The sequence below is a fragment of the Bacillus rossius genome, chromosome 11, assembly GCF_032445375.1.
Source record: "Bacillus rossius redtenbacheri isolate Brsri chromosome 11, Brsri_v3, whole genome shotgun sequence".
Lineage (NCBI taxonomy): Eukaryota > Metazoa > Arthropoda > Insecta > Phasmatodea > Bacillidae > Bacillus > Bacillus rossius.
Window position 1 is genome coordinate 13,177,114 of NC_086338.1, and position 24,221 is coordinate 13,201,334.

Below are 24,221 nucleotides of genomic sequence, written 5' to 3' on the forward strand. Positions count from 1 at the left end.
CGTTAAAATTTTACAGTTCGGACGATGTGAAACAATCTGTTAAACATGGTATCCAGAAACTCTGCCAAGAAGAGGAGTACTATGTTAGTAAGGGATCTGGTTGGTCTCTGTCTAGTATAAACCGATTGGAGCTAAGAATTAGTCATTTTGCGCCTATGCAGGGCTAAATGATTATAAGATTGCTGGCTTTCGCAAGTGATCCTGTAGTAGAATAGAAACTATGTAATAAATAATATGTTGTAAAAGAACTTGCGGTGTTTTATTTCTCGAACCTTACACTTTTCTGGTATTTTAATTAAATTTATTTTAGCTTCTACCAGGATCGTGCCAAGGACCTTAGTCGATCTAATTAATCAGTATATTGTTTGAAAATTTATTTAATGAAATTTTTAACCTTTTCCTGAATTTGTAGGTTAATTATTACGAATTTCCAAGATGGTGGTCTTGATGGCTTATAGGATGATGGTAGTAGAGGATTTAAAGTCTCTTTAAGAATTTTGATCATGGTTAATTGAAATTATAATTTTTTATATAAAATTAAATGTTTTGCATAATCCATGGATCGAACCAAGGATAGGAGCTGATCGAATCAATCTGTAAAATGATTGCCAATTTTTTTTTGGTGAATTTTAAAATTTTTCCCGCATTTCTAGCTAAATAATTACACAATTCCAAGATGGCGGCCAAATTTCAAGATGGCGGGGGCACCTCAGTAATAAATGATTACTGCACTCTAGCGGGTAAGAATTAAACTAACATGGCGTCAGCGCACTCTAGCCGACGATACAATGATGGTCGCTTCCAGCAAAAGAAGACAAAATGGTGGACATGACGTCATACTAGGTGACGTTATATATACTTTGACATAAGTGGTGGGGGTCAGTCTGCCTGCATCCAATGTGAGGGAAGGATCGGTCGCCATTTTTATTTATTTTTTGCCCTCGCCGGGTTCGAACCGAGGACTTCGAGCTCCGTGTCGAAAAAGTATGCTTTTTAAGTAGTTTTTATTCAAATTTTATTATTTAATTTTTTTATAATTTTAATTTTTATTATTAAAATCAGATAATAAATAAAGATTTTAAAGATGGCGGCTGTAACGGGAACTGCAACGGTGACGACATAATCCAAGATGGCTGCCATGGCATCCTAATTTTCAAGGTCATGACCTCGGCGGCTTATCGGAGGCTGTAGACATGGATGTTTAAGCCTCTATATGGACATTTCTAGCCGTTGGGATTTTTAAGGACTAAAAACGGGAAATTTTCCTTCGAAACGGGAATTTTTCCCTCGGAAAGAGAAATTTTTAATTTATAAAAAAAATTTCAGATTTTTTGGCGGGATTTTTTACAAAAAAAAATGGAAATTTTGGTGATTTTTGAGGAATTTTGGGCAAATTTTTCCCAATTTTGACTAATTTTGACAAGTTTTGAGGGTCAAATTCAAGGTCAAAGGTCAAGGTCACAACAATCAAAGATGGCCGCCGTGACGTCACAATTCAATATGGCGGTCGGCACCTCTGGCACCTCCTGCGAGCGCCTGCGCGTGTAGCCCCTATTACATACTACTGGATTTGACTCTAATATTTATCTGAAAAAGCAAACTGTAAATTTGTTTTCTTCTTGCCGAACAAGTCAAGCACTTTGTCCTCGAAACCAGGGTTTTTCACTATTTTCCTGTGGACACTTAGAAGGCACAAGCTGGACAGACGGTCCTCGCCAGTAGTACTTCTCAGCCACGTCTTCACTTTACGCAGTGTGCTGAAAGAACACTCTATTGTGCAGGCCTTAAGGCCTGTCGCGCATGCGCAGAAATAGTACGAGCCTGTCTTTAGGCGCTAGTACTCTACGGCGGGCATCTTGACGGGAGCGGGCGGGAAGAGACCGTGGAGGGGGGAGAGTCTCAGACTAGAGTGGCAGCCGGCAGCTGAGTTGACACATCATCCAGCTACGATCGTCGATCATCCAATTATTTTGCACAATAATTAATTACCGCTGCAGTTGTTAATAAGTTATGTGTAATTTTCTTCAAATTATATGTTAAAAGTATTTTTTACTCAAAATCTCAGGGGGGGGGGGCAACTGCCCCTACTGGCACCCCCCCCCCCTCTGCGGGCGCCCTGGTAATGACATTTAAAATTGCTCCCATGGTCAAGATCAAATGTCAAGAATCAAAGGTTAAATCAATTAGAATTTCGATGCGATGATAGATGTGAAGAAGTCCAAAATAGTAGGAAGTCCATGCACAAACATGCTTCAAACCGAAAATAAAATTTATTGCAAAGACTTTCTTGACATTGCCTGTCAGCATCCTGAGGCCAAGAGAGGAGGAGGAGGAGGAGGAGAAAGAATCACTCCTGTTCCAGACGTTATGGGAAAGTCAACTATGGGCCTTGATGTCACACACCAAACAAGGACCACTAGAAGAAAAAGCTATATATATATATATATATATATATATATATATATATATATATATATATATATATATATATATATGTATGTATAAATCTGTCAAAAATAAATATTTAAAATGATGCCTGAGGAATCAAGCAAAAACTCACCCAAAAGGTGATGAGGCATGGAGCAACTTAATAACCATAATGAAGTGGATTTGAAATAAAAAAACTAAACACGATATTTATGTGATGGATTACCACAAGAGAAGGGCAACACCACGGTCACCTTCAAAGACGTAAAACGATCACAAATATAAACACAAGATATCGAAACTGGTAGGTAGTCCAAAATTTCACAAATACATAAATAAATACTACAGATACCTAATATGATTTAAAAAGATAAATTTATTTAAACTTAAGCTTCAAAATGTTTACTGTCCAGTAGTTTTTCTCCTAAATTATTAAAACTTCACAACGATTATTTTCGTTTTAAGTTAGTAACAAACTATACAACTTTGCATTAATTGATAGTTACATGCCTATTTATAAAAATTAAGGACTAAGGCACCTTACCTTAAATAAAAATAAATTACTAAGAGCCTACATAAGGTCAAGTTTGCCTACAAAATAGAACATCAAGTTAAACAAGTAGAGCATTTACCACACAACAGCTGTGCAATGGCGCACTGGTTAGTTCCCGAAGCGGAACTTTGCGACATGGTAGTCTCAATGTGCGAACAGTTCACCAAGAGTCTCGACCTTCGCAGCGCTGGTCATAGGCATGGAGCAGAACTTGGTGGCATGATGTTCTGCTGAAATTGCGAACATGTCTCTGAGGGTCTCGACCTTGGCGGCGCTGGTGATGGGCATCCTGGTTAGCTGCCGGAGCGGAACTTGGCGACATGGCGGTCCGCAGAAAGCGCGAACAGGTCACCGAGTGTCTCGACCTTTGCAGCGCTGGTGCTGAGCGGTCGTGTCAGGCGTCCTGGGTCTGCCACTGCAACAGTTTCCCAGTGGCTCTCTACACTGCTTAGATCACTGATCACTGGTGATTTTATAAATAGTTGTGTTTTTCGAATACCTCCATAAAATACACTTTAGCCAAAAGTAGTTATGAAAAGTTTTTGAAAGGATCCTAAAGAATTGCATATGCAGCTTTTCATAAATGGAGGCATTTTTTAATGTATTATTGTGAGTAGTGTATAAATTACTATTCGGGGACAATTTATTTCTTACTATACTATGGCACTTCGTTTCCGTGGTTCGATTCCTGAACTATGCAAAACGATGGAAACTTCGTGATAAAGTTAATTATTCTGATAAAACTTACTAGGATCACTTGGTATATAGTGATGTTTAACCCTTAGCCGGAGACGTGAAAATATTTGACATATCTGGTGACGTGGTGCCCCTCAGACCCCAAAATGTTTTGTAGAAATTAACTGATTAGAAATTATTTTTGTTCCATGTAAAATTATTTAATGCATTTTTTATACTTATTAATTTAATTAAAAAATAAATTACTAAATAATTATTTACGAATTATAAAATACAATTTTTTCCATTGGTGCTTGCTCAAATAAATCTAAAAAATGCATATTTGTAATAATTGCTTTTTTTTAAAAAAAAAGCAGATGGTAGCCTTAAAGTTTTATTTGCTATTCAATATAGATATAGTAAACAAACAAAATATAGAAAACTTCTATGAATAATAAGACTTTTTCATAAAATCTACAACAGATAAATTTTCCCAAAAAAAAAAAAAAAAGAAATTACTTTTTTCCCCCCAAAAAATTTTTCCTTGCATAACCAATGCTTAAACCACAACAAAATATATAATCTAGCTAACTAGAAAGCACATGCATACTTATATATTTTGAAAATGGCATTTTTACATAAAAAAAATTAAAAATTTGAAAAAATTAAATTTGTACGAAAAGTCACTGTTTGCTCTGTAATCATCACACATTGCTTTTCCACACACACTTTGATCACTTAAGTCACTAAAAATATCTTTCAACCACTTAGAAATAGTTTCGTCATAATCTAAATCGCCCACACATACACATGTTCGTTTAGAAGCCATTTGATCACTTCTGAGATAGAAACATAACTGGTGACGTGGTGCCACTACGATCCCAAGTTATCTTTGCGACCTGATATCTAGCGCCAGACAGCGTAAACAAATCTGACACTGCAGGAGGAGACTATGTGATATCCAAGCGAAAGGTAGATGGTACCACAAGCAAGTGCCTTGAACTGTACATAGATGGCAGCAAGTTAAAGTTTTGCTGGGGTCACGGAGACCCCACGTCTCCGGATAAGGGTTAAAATACTTATAATAAACATGCAAGGTAGATGACAATAGCAGAAGAGATCGATTACTCATCGTGAGAACATCCTAACATATCGATCGAACGTCTGAGACTACTGTTGGCCTAGCTTATGGCATGAAACTATTCGCACCTCACCGAAGTAGGCACTATACTCAAAGAACTGAAGGAAGCTGCGGCTACATTCAATAATGACTTGTTTTACCTGCATTTGTATAAAACTAATAAATATAGTTTAAAAAACAAAAATAAACATGCTTTTAAAGATTATCAAACTAAAAAGTAAAAAATAATTTAAAAATTAAATTTATGACAATAGTATATAAGCAATACTAGTATAAATGAGAAAAAACCTTGAGGCGCTTTGTGCCATATTTTTTGAATATTAAGCACCCCATGCTTTTTTCTCATTTATACTAGTATTGCTTATATACTATTGTCATAAATTAAATTTTAAAATTATTTTTTACTTTTTAGTTTGATAATCTTTAAAAGCATGTTTCTTTAGTCTTTTAAACTATATTTATTTTTAACTTTTTAGTTTGATATTCTTTAAAAGCATGTTTTTTTAGTTTTTTAAACTATATTTATGTATAATTATCATAGGGAAATGAGTTACCGACACTACCTATTACCATCTGAGATAACTATTTGGAGTTGCAACGTCACAAAGAAATGGTAAAGTCTCTCCGAATCATTTACAGTTAGATGTATGGATATAATCTTAGAATTTACCGGAAAAAAAAAATTTTTTTCGGCGTGGCCTGGAGTAGAACCCACGATCGCTGAATCCAAAAGCTAACGTCACAGAAGTCGCGCGCCTTAGACCGCTCAGCTAACGAGAGTAATAAAATTGGTGGGACATTTTACAATCATGAGACACTCACTCTTAGTCGAAAGAGTTACAGACGGACAGACAATCATTTACAGTTAGATGTATGGATATAATCTTAGAATTTACCGGGAAAAAAAAAACATTTTTTTTTTCGGCGTGGTTAAGCAAGCTGAAAGGCTAGCACAGAGGAAGGAACAATTGAAACTGGTAAAAGTATGTGCTTTGCAAGAAAAGAAAACTTAGTCGAAAGAGTTACAGACGGACAGACAAACATACAGGTGAAGCTAATATAAAGCATGTAAAAAAGTAAATAAATTATATATTGGATTTTAAAAGTGATTGTTCTATTTCAAGAATTCTGATTTCTAATTAAGACAGTTCTCGCGGCTGCATGTTCAAAGTATACACAATGTGTTCATTGCATGTTCGGTGTGTACATTGCGTGTACATTGCATGTTCGGTGTGTACATTGCGTGTACATTGCATGTTCGGTGTGTACATTGCGTGAACATCGCATGTTAATTGCGTTTTCATTACGTGTTCGGCGTGTCACTGCGTGTCAATTGCGTGTTCAGTGTGTACAATGTGTGTACAGTGTGTACATTGCATGTCCATTGCAAGTTCGGTGTGTACAGAGGGTGTTACGTGTTCTACATTGCGTGTTCGGTGAGTACATTGCGTGTTCGGTGAGTACATTGCGTGTTCTTTATGTGTTCGGTGTGTGCATTGCGTGTTCACTGCATGTACATTGAGTGTTGGGTGTGTGTATTGCGTGTTCGGTGTGTGCAATGTGTGTTCCTTGTGTGTTTGGTGTGTACATTGCGTGTTCTTTGCGTGTTCTGTGTGTGCATTGAGTTTTCATTGCTTATTAATTTTGTGTATTATGTGTTCACTGGATTTTATTGCATCTATTGTGTATTCTTTACTTTTGTTGAATGTGTGTCGTTTCGTTAAATGTGTGTGGTCAAGACTGCAGTCGGGTCATGATTGATTTCGTGGTTCAGATTTACTTGGTCTGTATGAAGATTTGTTGTTTCTTATTATTTGTGGCCTTTCTTTTTGTGGCATTTGGCCTGGGTTCGACTACAAAATTTTCCGAGGTGGGAATGTTTCTTTGGTAGGATCGTTGTCTTCTCTCGTTCCGTATTTCGTACTTAGGGGCGATTCCAAATAGTACTTTTAATGTACTGGATTATGATTTTAGTGACATTTATATGTGTTTGTGACACGGCCGGGGACCGAGGCCTAGGCCAGGTGACTGGTTACCTGACACTTCTGCAAGCCTGTGAATCTCTCCCCGCGCGCCGGGCGGCCTCTGCCTCGTGAATATTAAAAAAAAACTATCTGGTTAACATGATTGAATTTAGGTTGTTTGACTAGTCGTATGTGAATATGTATTCGAATTTTTTCCATACATGATTCAAGGAAAAATATACAAAGTTGTCGGATTGGTTTCGTACACATGGTCCTTACCGCATGAGTAAGTAGTACTTGGTGTGAGCTATCTCCTCTGACTATCGGTTCAATGTAATATTGATGTTCTTTTTTTTTTTGCATTCCATACCTTAGACTATTTAATATCTAATTAATCAATTTAACTAATCCTTTACTGCCTAGTATCAAACTGTGGACAAAAATCTATTGAGTAAATTTTATATTAAGAGACGATTGTTTGATGAATTTGGGAATTTTTTTTTCGAATTTAAAGATTAATAATTAAAGATTTTCAATGTGACGGCCAAATGTCAAGATGGTGGACGCCCTGGCAATAATTGGATACTTCACTCTAGCTGGTAACAATTAACCTAATATAGTGGCAGCGTTATCTAGCAGATGTAAAGATAATGGCGGCCTCCAGCAGACGCAAACAAGATAGCCGACATTATGTCATACTGACTGACTTAATATCTGCCTTGGAATTAGTGGTGGAAGATCTGACTGCCGGTGGCTTCTGTAGATGAAGAATCAGTCGCCATTTTTATTTTGCTTCCACCGGGTTTGAACTCAGTGCCTTTTCATAAATTTTATAATCAATATTTAATTAAATATATTTTTTAAGAAATTTAAAATTTTTCCATTAAAATCGAATAAAAATTATTGATTTTCGATATGGCAACCAGTTTTAAAAACTGTGCATAACTTTATATTATTATAACTTTATTAGTTCAATTATTTATAAATTGAAACTTTTTCTCGAATTTATAGCTCAAAAATTACGGATTTTCAAGATGGCGGCCGTAACGAAAAGTTCAACGGTGACGGCCGAGGTCAAGGTCTAGGTCAATGTCAAAGCTTCCCTTCAGAGGCTTATTGGAGGCTTGACGACGGGGAATTTAAGCCTCAAAGGAGAATTTTACTTCCTTCAATTCACGAATTTACTATTACCAAATGTCGTTTACCAAGAGCTTAAATATTTACACATAAAAAATGAACTACCAAAATGAAGGAAGGCCGTAGAATTTATTTTGTCTTCCTGTTCTATCTCTTCGAAAATATTCCACTGCTGCTTCACCACATCTCACTTAACCTTGCTTTTATCCTGGCTGGCCGAAACGACTTGTATCATTTGGGTATGGCAGAATGTTCGTGTGGGTGCCCTTTTTCATTATTCTCAACCGTACCTCAGACAGCATGTGTGTGGTTTTCTCTAAACTTTTGACAGAGTTTGCCTAGCCAACAACTCTTGATTTGTCCCTACACATGTTCCTCAAGAGAGATGATAAATGGAGTTGATTGAAGGACGATAGACACTCGAGTGAATGAGCTCAGCCAGATACTCACACATACATGCATACAATGACATTAATTTTCTTCACCAGTAGCCCTATAATTTGACGGGACCTTTAGCCAAAATTTCTTTTTCCAGGACATATAACGTAAAATATTAAAAATAAACTAAAATTTTGTACCGCTCCAGATTTATGTATGTATTTAATAGTTATAAGAACATAAGGAATATCGCGATAAAACATACGACAAACAATAAAAATAAGTGTATTTTTTTTTCAAAAATTGTTTGAAAATTTTAAGTATTCATAAATTAAATTTTAAAGTAGCTATCCTGTTAAAAAATATATGTATAAAATCGTACATTAATTTCACCAGCAAGCCTTGTTAAAAAATGAAATATATTAACAAAAATAAATTTTAGAGCTACCATTAAATTGCAATATTTGCTGTAAAAAATGAAACAAAAATAAAAAAAAACATAAATGTTTAAAAATAAATACAGGTGAAATGTATGAAATCTTAAGTATAAAGAAAAATTAAGTTTGGTAGTGCATTCAGATATTTTCTTATATTTAATTTGAAGCTCCGCCACTGACCGCTAGGGCGCCGCAAGCGAGCTACATCCAGCTCACGAGATGGCACGGCAACCTCCGGGCATCCATCCAGGTAGAGTCCCCTGTAGCCCAGGTACGGCGACACACAGAGTGCAACCAGCCGCTCCAGTCGGAGCCGCTTGTCACTAGGCGGGTAGCACTCCGTCACGCCCTGCAACACGCAAGTTCTTCTTAGAGCCATCTAGTCACAGCCTCCCACGTAACATCCCCTATAGACCTGGTACGGCGACACACAGCGTGCAACCAGCTGCTCCAGTCGGAGCCGCTTGTCACTAGGCGGGTAGCACTCCGTCACGCCCTGCAACACGCAAGTTCTTCTTAGAGCCATCTAGTCACAGCCTCCCACGTAACATCCCCTATAGACCTGGTACGGTGACACACAGCGTGCAACCAGCCGCTCCAGTCGGAGCCGCTTGTCACTAGGCGGGTAGCACTCCGTCACTCCCTGCAACACGCAAGTTCTTGCTTAGAGCCATCGAGTCACAGCCTCCCACGTTCCATCCCCACTCCATTTGGAGCAAATGGTCGGTATGCGAGTAGTATACTGTCTGTACAAGCAACACTTGGGTTCTCTCATACCCTCTAATTAATACGTTCACATCGGAGGAGTGGGGCTTAAATCGGCTATTATCTACCATGTAAATTGTAGGACTTCCTGAAACTGTACAAGATTATGTAATTTCTAAGTTTTTAAATAAGTTGATGGCGGCATTAAAATATAAATATGTATTGTTACTATGTTTTACATGTAAAATATGATTTTTAAATTATCATCCTCTGTTATGTCTTTCTATGTGTTGATTATGTAGATGTGTTTAAGTGACTGTGTCTGAGAACTAACGTGTTTCTATAATTTTTTAAAATTCGTTTTGCTATTAGTATGAATTTGGATGATTGCTTTGTAAAGTATGGTATTGTAGTACAATTTTGTGTCTGGTAATTTTTTTTATAAATTCGAAATGTTATAGTAGGTTTCCTAAAAAAAACTGCAAATTAAAAAATTGTATTTTGGCAATACATCCAAAATAATAAATCATGTCCAAACAATTTTTACCACCAATCATTTAAAACATTTGAGCCTTAGTTACAGTATAAATAAATGTAATACATGAATAATTTACCTATTCTGATACAATACTAATTGGAAATGCCTATAGTTGTCTGATAATACAATTTTTTATTCATATTTTTGTTAAAAAAATTTTGAACAGTTAATTGGTTAAAAATAAATTATTATATAACATGTAAACTAAATTAACTTTAGTATTTGCAACACTTATAAAAAAACAAATTATATTTTACATGATTTTATATTTTGCCCTTATGTAAAAATAACATAACATTTAATGTGGAATTAATTGTTTTCAGTATATTTATTATGTTTACTTAACTTTTAACTGAGAAAAAAATTACCTTTCGATATATGTAGTTAAAGTATCTTTTACTTGAGTTTAAAAATTATTAATTAGTTTTAAAAGTTTTCTTTGGTTGATAAAGATTAGGCTTTCCCTTAAAAATAGGTTATGTTAAAAGTTGTACATGTAAATATTTCTTGCAAATGATTTGTGGAAGGTTTTATTTCAATAAGTTTAATCCCCCGTATCCAATGACGAATCACATTATTAATACTCATATTTCTGAGAAACATTTCAGTAATGCAATTAACACAAGAAATGACAATTTTTAATCTATATTAATAAGCATAATGCTTAGTACTCAAAATTATTTTTGTATTGCTTTATGGCAATTTTGTATTACAAAAAAGGATGATAAAACGTTTCATTTTGTAAAATATCTCATCAGTCTACCTTGAAAGAAACCAATAGTAATTGACAATTACTGCATGGTTGAAATTTAATTTGAATTTTTCATGCATATAAGAGATAGATACTGCAGTGACTGGGAGAACAGGCGAATCGCAAAAAAACTAACCACGGGATCAAAAGACAATAAATCGTTCCACGAGAAATTACGACATAACGCCACCTATGTACCGGGGTGATCTGAAGCCTCTTGAACCTAGGGACCTCTATATGTATCAACAAAATAACTACCACAATTATGAACAAACACAAGCAGACAAAACATACGACATAATCTATAGAAAATCCCGACTGAGATCATGAATTAGCAAGATCAGATGAAGGAACCAAACGAAAGGCCGGTATTTTACAAAAGTGAAAGCCTTTTAACATGTTAAACTTAAAAAAAAAAAATACATTTATTGTTGCAGATGTAATTAAAAGGGACAGAACATTAGAAAGATAATTACCTGCAGTACGAGCAACATCTGGCGAACAGCGGCGGGCACAGCATTCCTTGCATAAAGCTGCTGCAGCAAAGGTGCCAGATCTTCCTCGACCTGCAGCAGCAGGTAGTCCCGAAACCCCACCAGCGTGGCCTGCCGCACCGACAGTCGCTGGTGCTGCAACACCATGCACACTTGCCTGCCTACTCCGTCCTCACTTGCAGCGTCAAGTAGTCGCGGAACCTAACCACTGTTTCTTGCCACATAGAGAGTCGCTGGTGCTGCAACACCATGCACACTTGCCTGCCTACTCCGTCCTCACTTGCAGCGTCAAGTAGTCACGGAACCTAACCACTGTTTCTTGCCACATAGAGAGTCGCTGGTGCTGCAACACCATGCACACTTGCCTGCCTACTCCGTCCTCACTTGCAGCGTCAAGTAGTCGCGGAACCTAACCACTGTTTCTTGCCACATAGAGAGTCGCTGGTGCTGCAACAACATGCACACTTGCCTGCCTACTCCGTCCTCACTTGCAGCGTCAAGTAGTCACGGAACCTAACCACTGTTCTTGCCACATAGAGAGTCGCTGGTGCTGCAACAACATGCACACTTGCCTGCCTACTCCGTCCTCACTTGCAGCGTCAAGTAGTCACGGAACCTAACCACTGTTCTTGCCACATAGAGAGTCGCTGGTGCTGCAACAACATGCACACTTGCCTGCCTACTCCGTCCTCACTTGCAGCGTCAAGTAGTCGCGGAACCTAACCACTGTTTCTTGCCACATAGAGAGTCGCTGGTGCTGCAACAACATGCACACTTGCCTGCCTACTCCGTCCTCACTTGCAGCGTCAAGTAGTCACGGAACCTAACCACTGTTTCTTGCCACATAGAGAGTCGCTGGTGCTGCAACACCATGCACACTTGCCTGCCTACTCCGTCCTCACTTGCAGCGTCAAGTAGTCACGGAACCTAACCACTGTTCTTGCCACATAGAGAGTCGCTGGTGCTGCAACAACATGCACACTTGCCTGCCTACTCCGTCCTCACTTGCAGCGTCAAGTAGTCGCGGAACCTAACCACTGTTTCTTGCCACATAGAGAGTCGCTGGTGCTGCAACACCATGCACACTTGCCTGCCTACTCCGTCCTCACTTGCAGCGTCAAGTAGTCACGGAACCTAACCACTGTTCTTGCCACATAGAGAGTCGCTGGTGCTGCAACACCATGCACACTTGCCTGCCTACTCCGTCCTCACTTGCAGCGTCAAGTAGTCACGGAACCTAACCACTGTTCTTGCCACATAGAGAGTCGCTGGTGCTGCAACAACATGCACACTTGCCTGCCTACTCCGTCCTCACTTGCAGCGTCAAGTAGTCACGGAACCTAACCACTGTTCTTGCCACATAGAGAGTCGCTGGTGCTGCAACAACATGCACACTTGCCTGCCTACTCCGTCCTCACTTGCAGCGTCAAGTAGTCGCGGAACCTAACCACTGTTCTTGCCACATAGAGAGTCGCTGGTGCTGCAACACCATGCACACTTGCCTGCCTACTCCGTCCTCACTTGCAGCGTCAAGTAGTCACGGAACCTAACCACTGTTCTTGCCACATAGAGAGTCGCTGGTGCTGCAACAACATGCACACTTGCCTGCCTACTCCGTCCTCACTTGCAGCGTCAAGTAGTCGCGGAACCTAACCACTGTTCTTGCCACATAGAGAGTCGCTGGTGCTGCAACACCATGCACACTTGCCTGCCTACTCCGTCCTCACTTGCAGCGTCAAGTAGTCACGGAACCTAACCACTGTTCTTGCCACATAGAGAGTCGCTGGTGCTGCAACAACATGCACACTTGCCTGCCTACTCCGTCCTCACTTGCAGCGTCAAGTAGTCACGGAACCTAACCACTGTTCTTGCCACATAGAGAGTCGCTGGTGCTGCAACAACATGCACACTTGCCTGCCTACTCCGTCCTCACTTGCAGCGTCAAGTAGTCGCGGAACCTAACCATTGTTTCTTGACACATATAGTTGCTGGGGCTTGACCTGCAACAGCAAGTAGATCCAGAACCACAACAGTTTGTATTGCCACGTATGCAGTTTAATAAAAAAGGAGAAAACTCGAATTACATTGTTTGTAACTCTTAGTCTCCACATTAGAGTTCAGAATTCTCAACAGCGCAGTGGCAGAGTGCATATTTGAAACCCTGAGGTCGCTTCTATATCGACACTGGACTGTGTAGGCATCGATTGTGTACGATCGTATCACAGACCTATAATTAATAAAGTTATAACACAGTAATTATTTGATTTCTTTCCTGAACCCGACGAACGGAAATAGTTGCTATCATAAACAAAACATGGAAACCCGAAGTACTCCTTAGTTTTAAAACATGATTATTACATAAATAAAATAGCGTGTTTTATATTTCGTATAGAAAATATAACCTTTTACGTACAGGTATTCACGTACAACACACTGCCGTGTCCATGACACAGCCACACCCCATTTTTTAAAAATTTATTTATAGTATTGTAGGCAAGCTACCTTAACGTGCCCGCTCGTGCAATAAAAAGACGTAAGGCCAAAACTACGTAAAGTTACGTCAACGAGCTGTAAAAAAGAGCTCAGAAAATTTAAGCAAGAATAATCAGCATGCCTCAACATGGCATGACATAGCACAATAACCCAAGCAAAGTGACATGCACAAATGTTAAGAGGGGCTGGCTTACACGAGACCAACACCTGAAACAGTTACTAAAGTCTCTAGACACGTACAGGCAAGTTATGGGCAGTAAGCTCACGCCAAGGACTCATATTTAAGGCCGACTCGAACGTCACTCTGAGAGCACCCGCGGTACCCAAGGCAAGGCCTCCTCAACAACCCTGCATATCATGATCAGAAAATATAAAAGGCTACAGAACTAGACCCGGCAAAAGGCTCAAATTGGGCAGCACGCAAGTTTGACGACAAAATTAGCTGTGCCCCTGCAGAAATGTAATAGTAAAGGCTAGGCAGCTAAGTGAACCCTAGTCTGGCAGATGACACAATCTCCAGTAAATATGATCACCCTGGACTGACATAACTTACGCTTCACTAAGACAAGGTCGATTGACTGAAGTAGAAGTAAGACAAGTAAGGCGACTAAGGCGAATAAAAAACCCTAATATTAATTGTGCAGATCCTTATGTAGACAAGCCAAACACAAGTGCGCGTGCGCAGAACGGAGTGGGGAATCTGCGCACGGCGCTAAACGCTCTCGTGACCACTCCAATGGCTGGAGGGGAGTGAGGAGGGGGTTCTACCAAGTCTCAAGGAAAGGAGGGGAAGGATGGCGTGCGAAAACAAGACGGCGGAAACGTCCGCTTCAGTATAAATAATACATAACAATTAACACTGTATTTAATTAATGATTTATTATTTCAAACCTTTTTTCCCACACATAACACTGTCGTTCATAACAACAACCAAAAATATTCCGGGAATTTAAAACTAAAGAACTGTAGTTTAAAATATATATTATTGTGTAGCTGTGGTTTTTTGTTATTAATAGATTACTATAAATTTATACTATTCATGCTTATTCATTTGAACATGGTTTAAAAATATCTGACTGCAATTTTGGGATTTTTTGTGTTTTAAGTTATACTTTAATAAGTCCACAATAAATTATTTTATTTAAAGTAGGTTTGAAACTTTATGGCAAGTTCTTGTTTTATGATCTTAACTTTGAAATTTGCAAAGTATTAAAAACTCTCTATCTAACAAAAAAAATTAAAAGATTTGTTACCTTATTAAAAATATTATTAATTCTTATATTTTAATAATTGTGTAAAATTTTGATTGCTTTATATGAGTGTTTTGAACAAAATTTATTTTTTATATACAACATTAACATATTTTGTTTTGTAATTTTAATATTAACGACACCCGCAATTTTATATTCTATTACTGAATACATTTTACGGATAGCTATTAAGTTGTGTGTTTTGAAAAAATAAATGCCTTTAAATAAATTTCTTTTAAACTAATGTTCTCTAACATAGCATACATTTCATTAATTAAGTCAGCACTAGGTACGGTTCTGAATACACTATGTTGAACTTGAATATCACAAATATTTATTCTATGTAGTAGTAGAATGATAAAAATTATGACGCAAATGTATCGGTTTTCAATTTTTTTTACATAGTATAAACATATAAAAAATTGGCTGTATGTAAAGTCGGTTTACGGACGATAGTTTAACGTGACAACGTCATAACAAAACATTGATGAAATGATTGCATACTTTTGTGAATAAAATTGAATTATTTTTATTTTAATAATAAAAGAATAAATACTTGAAATTATACTAGTAATCAGATTTTTAAAATGCAAGAATAATTAACCTTTATTGCCGAAATTGTTATTGTAATAAACAACGAAAACCACATTAACTTTTCGTTTGAATATAATTATGAACAAGTTTACATGTAAATAAATTGTAATGAAATACCTAATATAACCTATTATTAGGGATAGGAAATATTCGCGGGTTCAATGACCTGCAGGATGAACTTCATAGTTCTGCGTACACTCAGTAAAATGTCACCCACCCATTGGCTACCGTCTTGTGAGACGTCCCAACGTAGCAGCCTGTGATTCGATAAAGATTTGGTCGGGCGTTTCTAATTGGCCCAGAGTCATCCAGGTGAGTTGTGAGCCAATAGCAGAGGCAGCACTGAGGTGTAACTGTTTGTATTTTAGCCTGTCGCGAATTGAACCCGCGAATTTTTCCTATCCCTACCTATTATTACTGCACTTGCCGATAGATGCTTCTTTTATTAATAATAAAAGAATAAATACTTGAAATTATACTAGTAATCAGATTCATTTTCTTACGTACATTTGACGTATAAATTATTTAATATCACACATTTATAAACAAAGTTTTAAGTTTTCACTTCTGTCGTTGCGGCGCAAGCGTACAATGAGCGTGACGGGACAGTTGAATGTCGAGATGTGGTTGACAGAGGGGGAGGACAGGAGGAGGGAGTGTCACGCACCTTGACGCTGACGAAGACGGCCTGCAGCGCGGGCAGCGAGTGGCAGTAGAAGTGCGTCCACACGAGCGCCAGGGTCTGCGCCAGCTCGGCCCTGCGCTCCAGCAGGCGCGCCAGCAGCGGCGCCGCGGCGTCTCGCAGCAGCGTGCTCTGGTAGTACTCCAGCATGAAGGAGCCGGCCTGGGAGCGCTGCAGCACGCGCACGTCCTCGTGCAGCGCCGCCAGGTCCTCGCTCGCCGCCTCCTGCCGTCCCGCCCCGATCTGCCTCTCGCTCAGTGCACTTAGAGGTAACATCGGAAACAAAAGAGCTAATCATTAGAGACCTGCAAAATTCGTGGTTTCGATGGCCTTCAGGATAGACTGCACATGCCCCTGTACACTCGGGCAAATAACGCAAGTTCATTGGCTGCCCACTTGTAAGTCGTCTCAGCTGGTTTGTCTGCGATTGGATCCTTCTTTGGTTGAGGTTTTTTTTTTTAAACTGGTTGAGATTCGTCCTGATGAACAGTAAGCCAATAGCAAAATTATCCAAGAGGTAATATGTGTTTGAATTCTAGCCTATCACCGAATGAATCCGCGAATTTTGCAGGTCTCTCTACGTAATCATGTTTGGATTAAAGTTACCTGATTGTGCTGCCAATTGTAATTTTCGGCTCAATTTTTTAAATTTGAAATACAAGTTATAATGTTAACAGTAATTTCATAGCTTGAATTGAAACTTGTTGAGCTGACTGTAAGCTCCCTAGTTGACTGAACAGAGGGACGCGAGCTGCAGCAGAGGATCGAGCACGCGTGTGCGCACTCACCGGCCAGTGGAAGAGGCGGCGCACGGCCGCGCGCAGCCGCCCCCACTCCTCGCGGAAGCGCAGCTGCCAGGAGGTGGCGAAGCGCGCCTGCGCGGCGGGGGAGGGCGCGTCGGGGCGCGGCCGGGCCGCCTCCACCAGGCGGCCGAGCGAGAAGCGCAGCGCCGGGTCCAGGCGCAGCATCGCGCGGCCCGGCAGCGTGAAGGAGGGCGCGCGCGCCAGCTTGCCGCGGGGCATCTGCACCCACAGCACCCACAGCACCCGTGGTCTCGTGTCTCACGTGTTTCCCTACGAAAACTGAGGGGAACTTTGTGGAACATCGTGAGATTTAATTCTGTTATTTCGAACCTGATAATTGACTCATTATAACTGTTGAAAATAATTTCTGTTTAAATAAATATTATTATAGAAACGTTATTAATAATCTGATGTGAAATTATAACAAATTTAAATATAATGCGCATGCATTCACTATATCGAAGTAGTTTTAACATTGCTATTTGGCAGAAAAATAAATTAATGTAAAGACAATAATTATTAAAACCTTGAAACAAATAATTCAATCGCGATAATCTTGAAAGCTAGAAACTATTTTTGAAATAATGCTTATTTTTCTTTTATTTAAATCCATTGTGTACATATGAAAGTGTTAAGCAGTATCGCACTGCGTAACTTTGTTGTATTGCAAGAGACCGCGCCCCTGCTTGTCGACTGGATACCAACCGCAGCACAGGGGCGCGCACTGTTCGAATTCTGCGCGACTGGCAGCAAGCCAGCCATCGGGCCCGCTCGGGTCCTTTCGACTCAGATCGGCTTCGCGGGCTTGGCGCCGGAACTACCGACGAGCCGAACTTCCCCCGCGGGCTTCCAGACTGTTCTCCCGTGTGATCGGCCGGGGCCCAGCGGACTATAAACACGGCCCACTCCAGTGGATCGTCAGTCGTTGCTTTGGTGACTCGCCGAGGATCGAGTGACGGCGGAACTTCAAGTCGGACGGCGCGCTGGGCCTGGAGTGTTGGCACTGCCGGCGATGCAGCAGTAGTCGACGAGAGCCTGGCGTTACACACACTTCTAAAGCTGCACATCGTCGGCAGGGGGGAAGAGGAGTAGTGACCCTCGGTCCCGGCGCGTCGGCTGATGGAGAGAGAAACCTGAACGAGTGAATCGGTGAGTGACTGGAGCAACAGTCAGCTTCGGGGGCACTGGCTGTCTGCGGGAGCGGACTGACAGAATCCCACGCGGTTGCCTGCTATTCTCCGCACACTCTTAGCTGAGTTCTGAAATAAACAAAGACCCCCCCCCCCCCCCCGTATCACTACGCCGCGTCAGCAAGTGATAGGTTGAATTCATCTGGCGCGCCAAGCACTAGTTGCAACACACACCCTTCAGTACAGTCGGTGCTAATAAAATAACGGAGACGTAATATAACAGGAAGCACCGTAGCACTTTGTTCAGCGTAGGTGGTTCATTTTCGAAGAAAAAACTATGCACTTTACGCCTAACAACCGTCTTCACAAAATCATCACAAGTTTTTATAACAGGATACTCAAGTTTCCTTTTCTTCCCGGAAGATGTTAATGTCCCGGTGTCCTGTAATTCTTTCCTTGCACGAAGCACACTGCTCTTCGAAACACGCCTAAATTCCGCAGTTAAACTCGCGATATGGTTCACACGACAATCCGGATATTTGTCTGAAAATGTTTTAAAAACATTCAACATAATAGTTTTCTGTGCACTTTTCAAAGGCTTTCCCGTTCTGTGTTTTACAAAACTCGGTCCGACGTCAGCCATAACAAACCGTGCGCGCGCGAATCCGAAATATAACTGTTGCGCTGGGCATCAACTGTACACTGTACAGTACCTTATGTCTATGCCACTGTACACACGGCGTCTGCTAACAAAATTGTAAGTAAATACTTGCTGACACATTAAACTGTATTGGAAATAAATGATGAACCGCTATAATGCTATATATCAACAATTGTTATAAAAAAGGCAGTGTAAAAATACTTACAAATGGTACGTAACCAAGGGACTATTTCTTGCGCACGAATAATGTGCGCGGCAGCCGGCAGCCAATGAAAATGTTTGTTTACAAGAGGCTTTGTTTATTCCAAAACTCAGGTAAGAGTGAACGGAGAATAACTAACCTCTTTCCCACAGCGGAACTCTACACTATTCACGATTATATGCCTCCTCGGCGACTGGCCGGGCACATACCTGTTGGGGGGTCACTGTGCTGTCGCGCGCGGCCTTGGAGCTTAACACTACACTCACACAACGAGATTAACTAGGCCACTTTTGATACAATACTTTACAAGCCTCTAAATACAGACATCACGACACTTCCATACATCAGTTTGCCACCTAACTGAGGGGGAAAGGGTGACATGATATCTGCACTAAATAAATTAAAGCCAAGCACCACAGCGACAGCTACTTAACTACTTTCAGGACCGTGAGCCACAATTAACACACTTCGCGCCCCGCCAACGTTTCTAATGATTCGAATAAAGTGACGGGGTCGCAATCTTGAATTGACTTCCCACATAGCGAGTTATGGGAACATAATAGTTCCTGGTGTCGCTGTCACACGCTCACGGCCGAGCATATGAAGAAACGGCTGCTGATCGTCAGTCAGTCCCTGACTCACCCCGGCTGCGTGAACTTGCGGTGACCACGACCCGCGCCATAGACCTCCGCCGTCGCGCTGCCCGCCGACTGTGCTGCCACCAGGGACTCCCTGCGCTGTTCCGCCTGCTGTCCGCGAGTCTTCTCGTCGGCCGGTTGTGCTGCTTCTTGTGCTGTCTTTCTGATGTTTGCTGTTTTGGTTTTCTGTTGCGGATTCTCTGGTCTTGTTCTTTGTGCGGTTTTTGCGGTGCTTTGGACTGTCATTGCTGTCTGTTTCTGTTTTTTCGTGCCTGGATTTACGCGATGTTCGTGATTGCTGTTTCTGCTTGTGATTTTCGTCCCTTATTTGCCTTGCTTGTTGCTGCTCTGTTTTCGCGCTTGTTACTGTGTGCTGTTCGCCTGACCCTTTTTGCTGCTTCGTTATGGCTGAGCCCCGCCGCACAATTTCTCCTGCTGTTCGTGTGCCAGTGTCACCCCCCGACTCTGCTGCCTCGTGTTTGCTGCCTGCCAGTGACAGGTTCGCGGCGCTTCCTGTCGGCGACTCGCGGCACTCGCGCGCTGCTCGCAGGAGGCGCTCAACAGCCAATATATCAGACACAGAATATATTTTATAAAAAAAAACAATAAAGTAAATATCTATACAAATAATACAGTTCCGCTAAAATGTCTGAATAACTTACACGCTGCGCAACTTATAATATACCACTTAAAAGTTTATACTTTCGTAGCTGGGGAGAAGTTTAAATTTAATGAAGTTTATACCAATAAAACTTCCAATGTTCCAGTTTCGTGAAACGTCCATTAAAACTGCAATGACTGCTAAAACGTCGTATGCTATTCCCGCATCCCGCTAGTCCATCCAGGTCAAAAAGGGCATTACGTAGGCTGGCGTATCTACCAAATTGTTTCAACTCGCTTCACGGTTAAAGTGACCAACAAAGTTCTGAGCAAAATAAAGTCGAAACGAAGGCTGACGGAAATTAGACACTTAATACGCAGTGTAGCGTTTAGAACTCACGCTGTTCCCCCAAATGAAGACCCGAACCACAAATTAAATAAGGCAAAACATTCAGTCTCTTCATTCTCAGAGTTTTACCAAATTTTTTTTTGTTTAATCAGCAAAGATTTGCACCATCTTAGGGCCACACTTCCCGGCCTTAAACAGTGTTTCGGGGACTACGCTGTTGGTCGTGCTGGTGCCCGGTGCCGCAACTCAGGTCCTCGGCGCTGGGCACGGGCGGTCGCCGCTGTGCCTCCGTGCTTCCGCCCTCAGCACTTCCAGACGAACTCCTCCGCCTTCAGCAGTCCGCCGCGCATCCACGCATCGCGCGGCGCTGCCGTCGCATGGCCTCTCCCCGCCAGCGCTCTCCCCAGCGGCCATAAACAAGTAACAAAACTTTAACACTAAATCGTAACACAAATTAATATAAAACAAAGAATGAAAACCTATAATGGATGTGAAAATTAAATAAGAAATACAATTTAATAATTTAAACTGGAGATTTAATAAAAATTTAAAATTTAATTTATAAATAAGCCTAAGTATCCGCACCGGCCACACTATTTAAGTGATATATATTGTTCAAAGAGAGTTTTTAAGGAAGTGTTTGGCTCGTGGGCCCCGGAAGACTGGCCGCAGAGCCTAGGATAGGCTATGGTATGATGTCCAGTCTGAACACCCTTCGTACGCCTGAAGCATGATAGTAGGACTTGTTTGTCATCTCAGAAGCTGTGTCCAGCTTGGGTCTAGAAAGACACGCCTAGGAAGCGATCAGGTGAAATAAGTTACACGCGCTTGTGACAAGCATCGAAAAAAACGTCAAGATAGTCTGAGAAAACTGTGCATGCAAATGAGGTGACCTTGGAAAGATCTGACGGTATCATTAATCAAGCTAACTGTTACGTTAAAACACGTGACAGTGTACCCGGTTTGAAGGCTGAGTTAAAATATTTGAACGAGAGCATGTTGCACGAAGCCGCAAATACGCGAATTCTAGAAACGGAACACTTGTTCCGCGACATGAAGTGATTGCCGCTGTGGCGGTCACTGACGATCAACGCAGCAGTCTTATCTCGGCTCCGTAAACAAGACGCAGCAGTATCTCTGGTCGATAGCTTTGTTGACGTCGTGTCGTGCTGAAGCAGGCGAGCTCTGGCGGTTGGGCCAAGAAGCGTCCTGCGCGTGTCTTGCAGAACTTAACAAACCCTTCACGATGGTTTCACGTTAAAGCTTTAAGAAGTTTGTGCCGTAAACATATCACTGCCACACGTAGCAACTGTGTGCCTTTGAAAAACGATTGTTAACTTGTTAGTCTTGAAACTGTTGCTTCGTTTGGGTTCAAGTTACTGAATTGCAGGTTGTATTTTAACACATCAATGTTCCGACTATGTTTTTAAAAAAAAATTATATAAAATATATAAAACAATACGAGTTACAAATTTAGTATACTCAAAGACGAGTTGTTAAGTTATGTTAAACATTTTGTTTTTAAAATTTTTTATAAACCTTAAAATCAATAAACTCTCGTTAAATAAATGAATGATATATGTACGTCAGGAATTAGAGAAATAGCTTAGTGTTCCACATCTCTAAGAGAAGCATAACTAGACGTAATGATCGAGTTTCGTGACAGCTAGAAAATTAGGAATCGCGTTATAATGAACATATCTCACAATTATATGGCTTCTGGAAGGCTTTAGATGTCTGGAAACATATATTAGAAATTTTAATGTTGTTTTTGGCGAAAGAAAAATAAGTTTCAATACGTCACACACACATATTACAGACTCCGAGTATTAAACATATATATTTGTATATTTACATATACTTGAATTCCTTATCTCAAAGCACAATAATTAGATGAAAACGTGTTTGGTTATTACAGAAATTCCCACAATCCTAGAAAGTGACCACTGGAAGCACTATAGCTTCACACTGCCAGCCCGACCCTCCCGGGAGTGAAAGCGGCCTGCTAAGGGCGACTCTAACCCTCGAGCTAGCTCCCTTGTCGCCCTAACGAGCGAGGCGACGGCGTGGCACGTACCTCGGTGCTGGCTGCTCGTTGCCGGCTGCTGCTATCGGCGCTGACCTTCGCAGTGACGCCGCGTGCTATCAGCAGAGAGGCCCTCGCCGCCAGACTGCCGGCTCACGGGAGTGGGAGGCTGTCGCCTCGTGTTTGCTTCCACTCATCGCCTGGGAACAACTTACACGTCACTCGACGACACCGCACACAAACTATGTACCTACATTTCATGTTATTATCATGAGTAGTACATATTGGCCGCTCATACGACTGGGTCCGAGGTGAGGTGTCGAGGCACCGGCCGCCATCTTGGATTGTGACGTCACGAGGGCATTCTCTGATGACCTTGAGCTTGACCCCCTTACATTGACATTGACTCCGACTTCAATCTTGGATGACCCCGGCCACATCACAGGAGCTAATTTTGTTGTCGTCTGCTAGAGGTTAACATCTGGTTTTCACCTGCTGAAGGCCAACGACTTGAATTCGTCCGCTGCATGTTGCCATTTGGGATGATGTAATATCCACTATATTTTATTCTTCTGGTGGATGTCGCCATTTTTGTTTCGGTTTGTTCCTTGAGTACACCAGAATCACTCAGTCTCATGCACATAAGATGAATGTAACATTATCTACCAATGTTGTTATGACCCTAAAGGACACATTAAATTAAATTTTTCATACACAGTACATTGGAAGCGAGGTTATTAAAAACATCACAGGTCGGAATTCTCTGGTATGGAAAAACTTACGCCTTTGAGGTCATGTTAATCGAGGTGGATACCAGACTAAGAATTAAATAAGTTATCTATTAAAATAACAGATGCGGAGATGGAATTTTTTAAATATGTAGTACCTAATAATAGCTGCACCAGTTGGAGTCCGGGTTGCCATCTTCGTCTTCAATACTTGCTGCTTGAAGCGCTAGTGTCGCGTATTTGACTGATCTTCTTCTAGAGTGCCTTGCTGCTATATTGAATTAATTTATACTCACTAGAGTGCAACAGTTTCAATCACTAGCCCATTTTAAGTCATAGCTCCGCCATCTTGTCAGCCATCTTGGTTGCCCTATTGAGGAAGTTGATGTTAGAGAGTAGTAGTGAAATATTTAAAGCGAGTCTTTTTTAATAAATCAAATTTAATGAGACAATTGTAGTGAAATAGTGGTAGTTAGACTCTTGTAGTTACACAGTTGAAGTGAGACAATGGAGGAAAGACAATATTAGCGATAAAGTAGCTGTAAGACAATTAAAATGTTACAGTCGCTGTGAGACATTTTTCGCGAGAACTAGTTGTAGGATAATTGAAGTAAAACAGTTGTTGTGAGAAAGTTGTGTGACAGTTAAATAAGACATTTTTAGTGAAAAAGTTGTAGGGTGACAATTACTATAAGATTGTTGTATTGGGACAGTTCTAGCAGACAGATATCTATAGAGAGACTTTTGTAGTAAGAGTCGTAGTAAGACCTATGTTGTGAGACAGTTGTTTTTAGAAGTTGTTAAAGTAGGGTATTGTAATGAGACCATGATGTAAGACAGTTGTAGTAAGTCAGTTATTGGGAGA

At 40.7% G+C, this 24,221-nt stretch overlaps 2 protein-coding genes across 2 annotated transcripts; both read right to left on the reverse strand.

Moving 5' to 3' along the window:
- Window positions 1-2,792: 2,792 nt before the first annotated feature.
- On the reverse strand, window positions 2,793-9,122 carry LOC134536642 (uncharacterized). Its single transcript, XM_063376445.1, has 2 exons — window positions 8,893-9,122; window positions 2,793-3,395 (listed from the first exon to the last, which is right to left on the reverse strand). Exons 1-2 carry the CDS (start codon window positions 9,089-9,091, stop codon window positions 3,274-3,276), a joined length of 321 nt encoding a protein of 106 aa, XP_063232515.1. The 5' UTR covers window positions 9,092-9,122; the 3' UTR covers window positions 2,793-3,273.
- LOC134536421 (proline-rich protein 5-like) lies at window positions 9,092-22,963 on the reverse strand. The gene is made up of 6 exons (XM_063376133.1): window positions 22,910-22,963; window positions 22,680-22,828; window positions 17,008-17,241; window positions 16,205-16,444; window positions 11,183-11,335; window positions 9,092-9,208 (listed from the first exon to the last, which is right to left on the reverse strand). The coding sequence occupies exons 3-6, from the start codon at window positions 17,239-17,241 to the stop codon at window positions 9,092-9,094; spliced, it is 744 nt and encodes a 247-aa protein (XP_063232203.1). The 5' UTR covers window positions 22,680-22,828; window positions 22,910-22,963.
- Window positions 22,964-24,221: the final 1,258 nt, after the last annotated feature.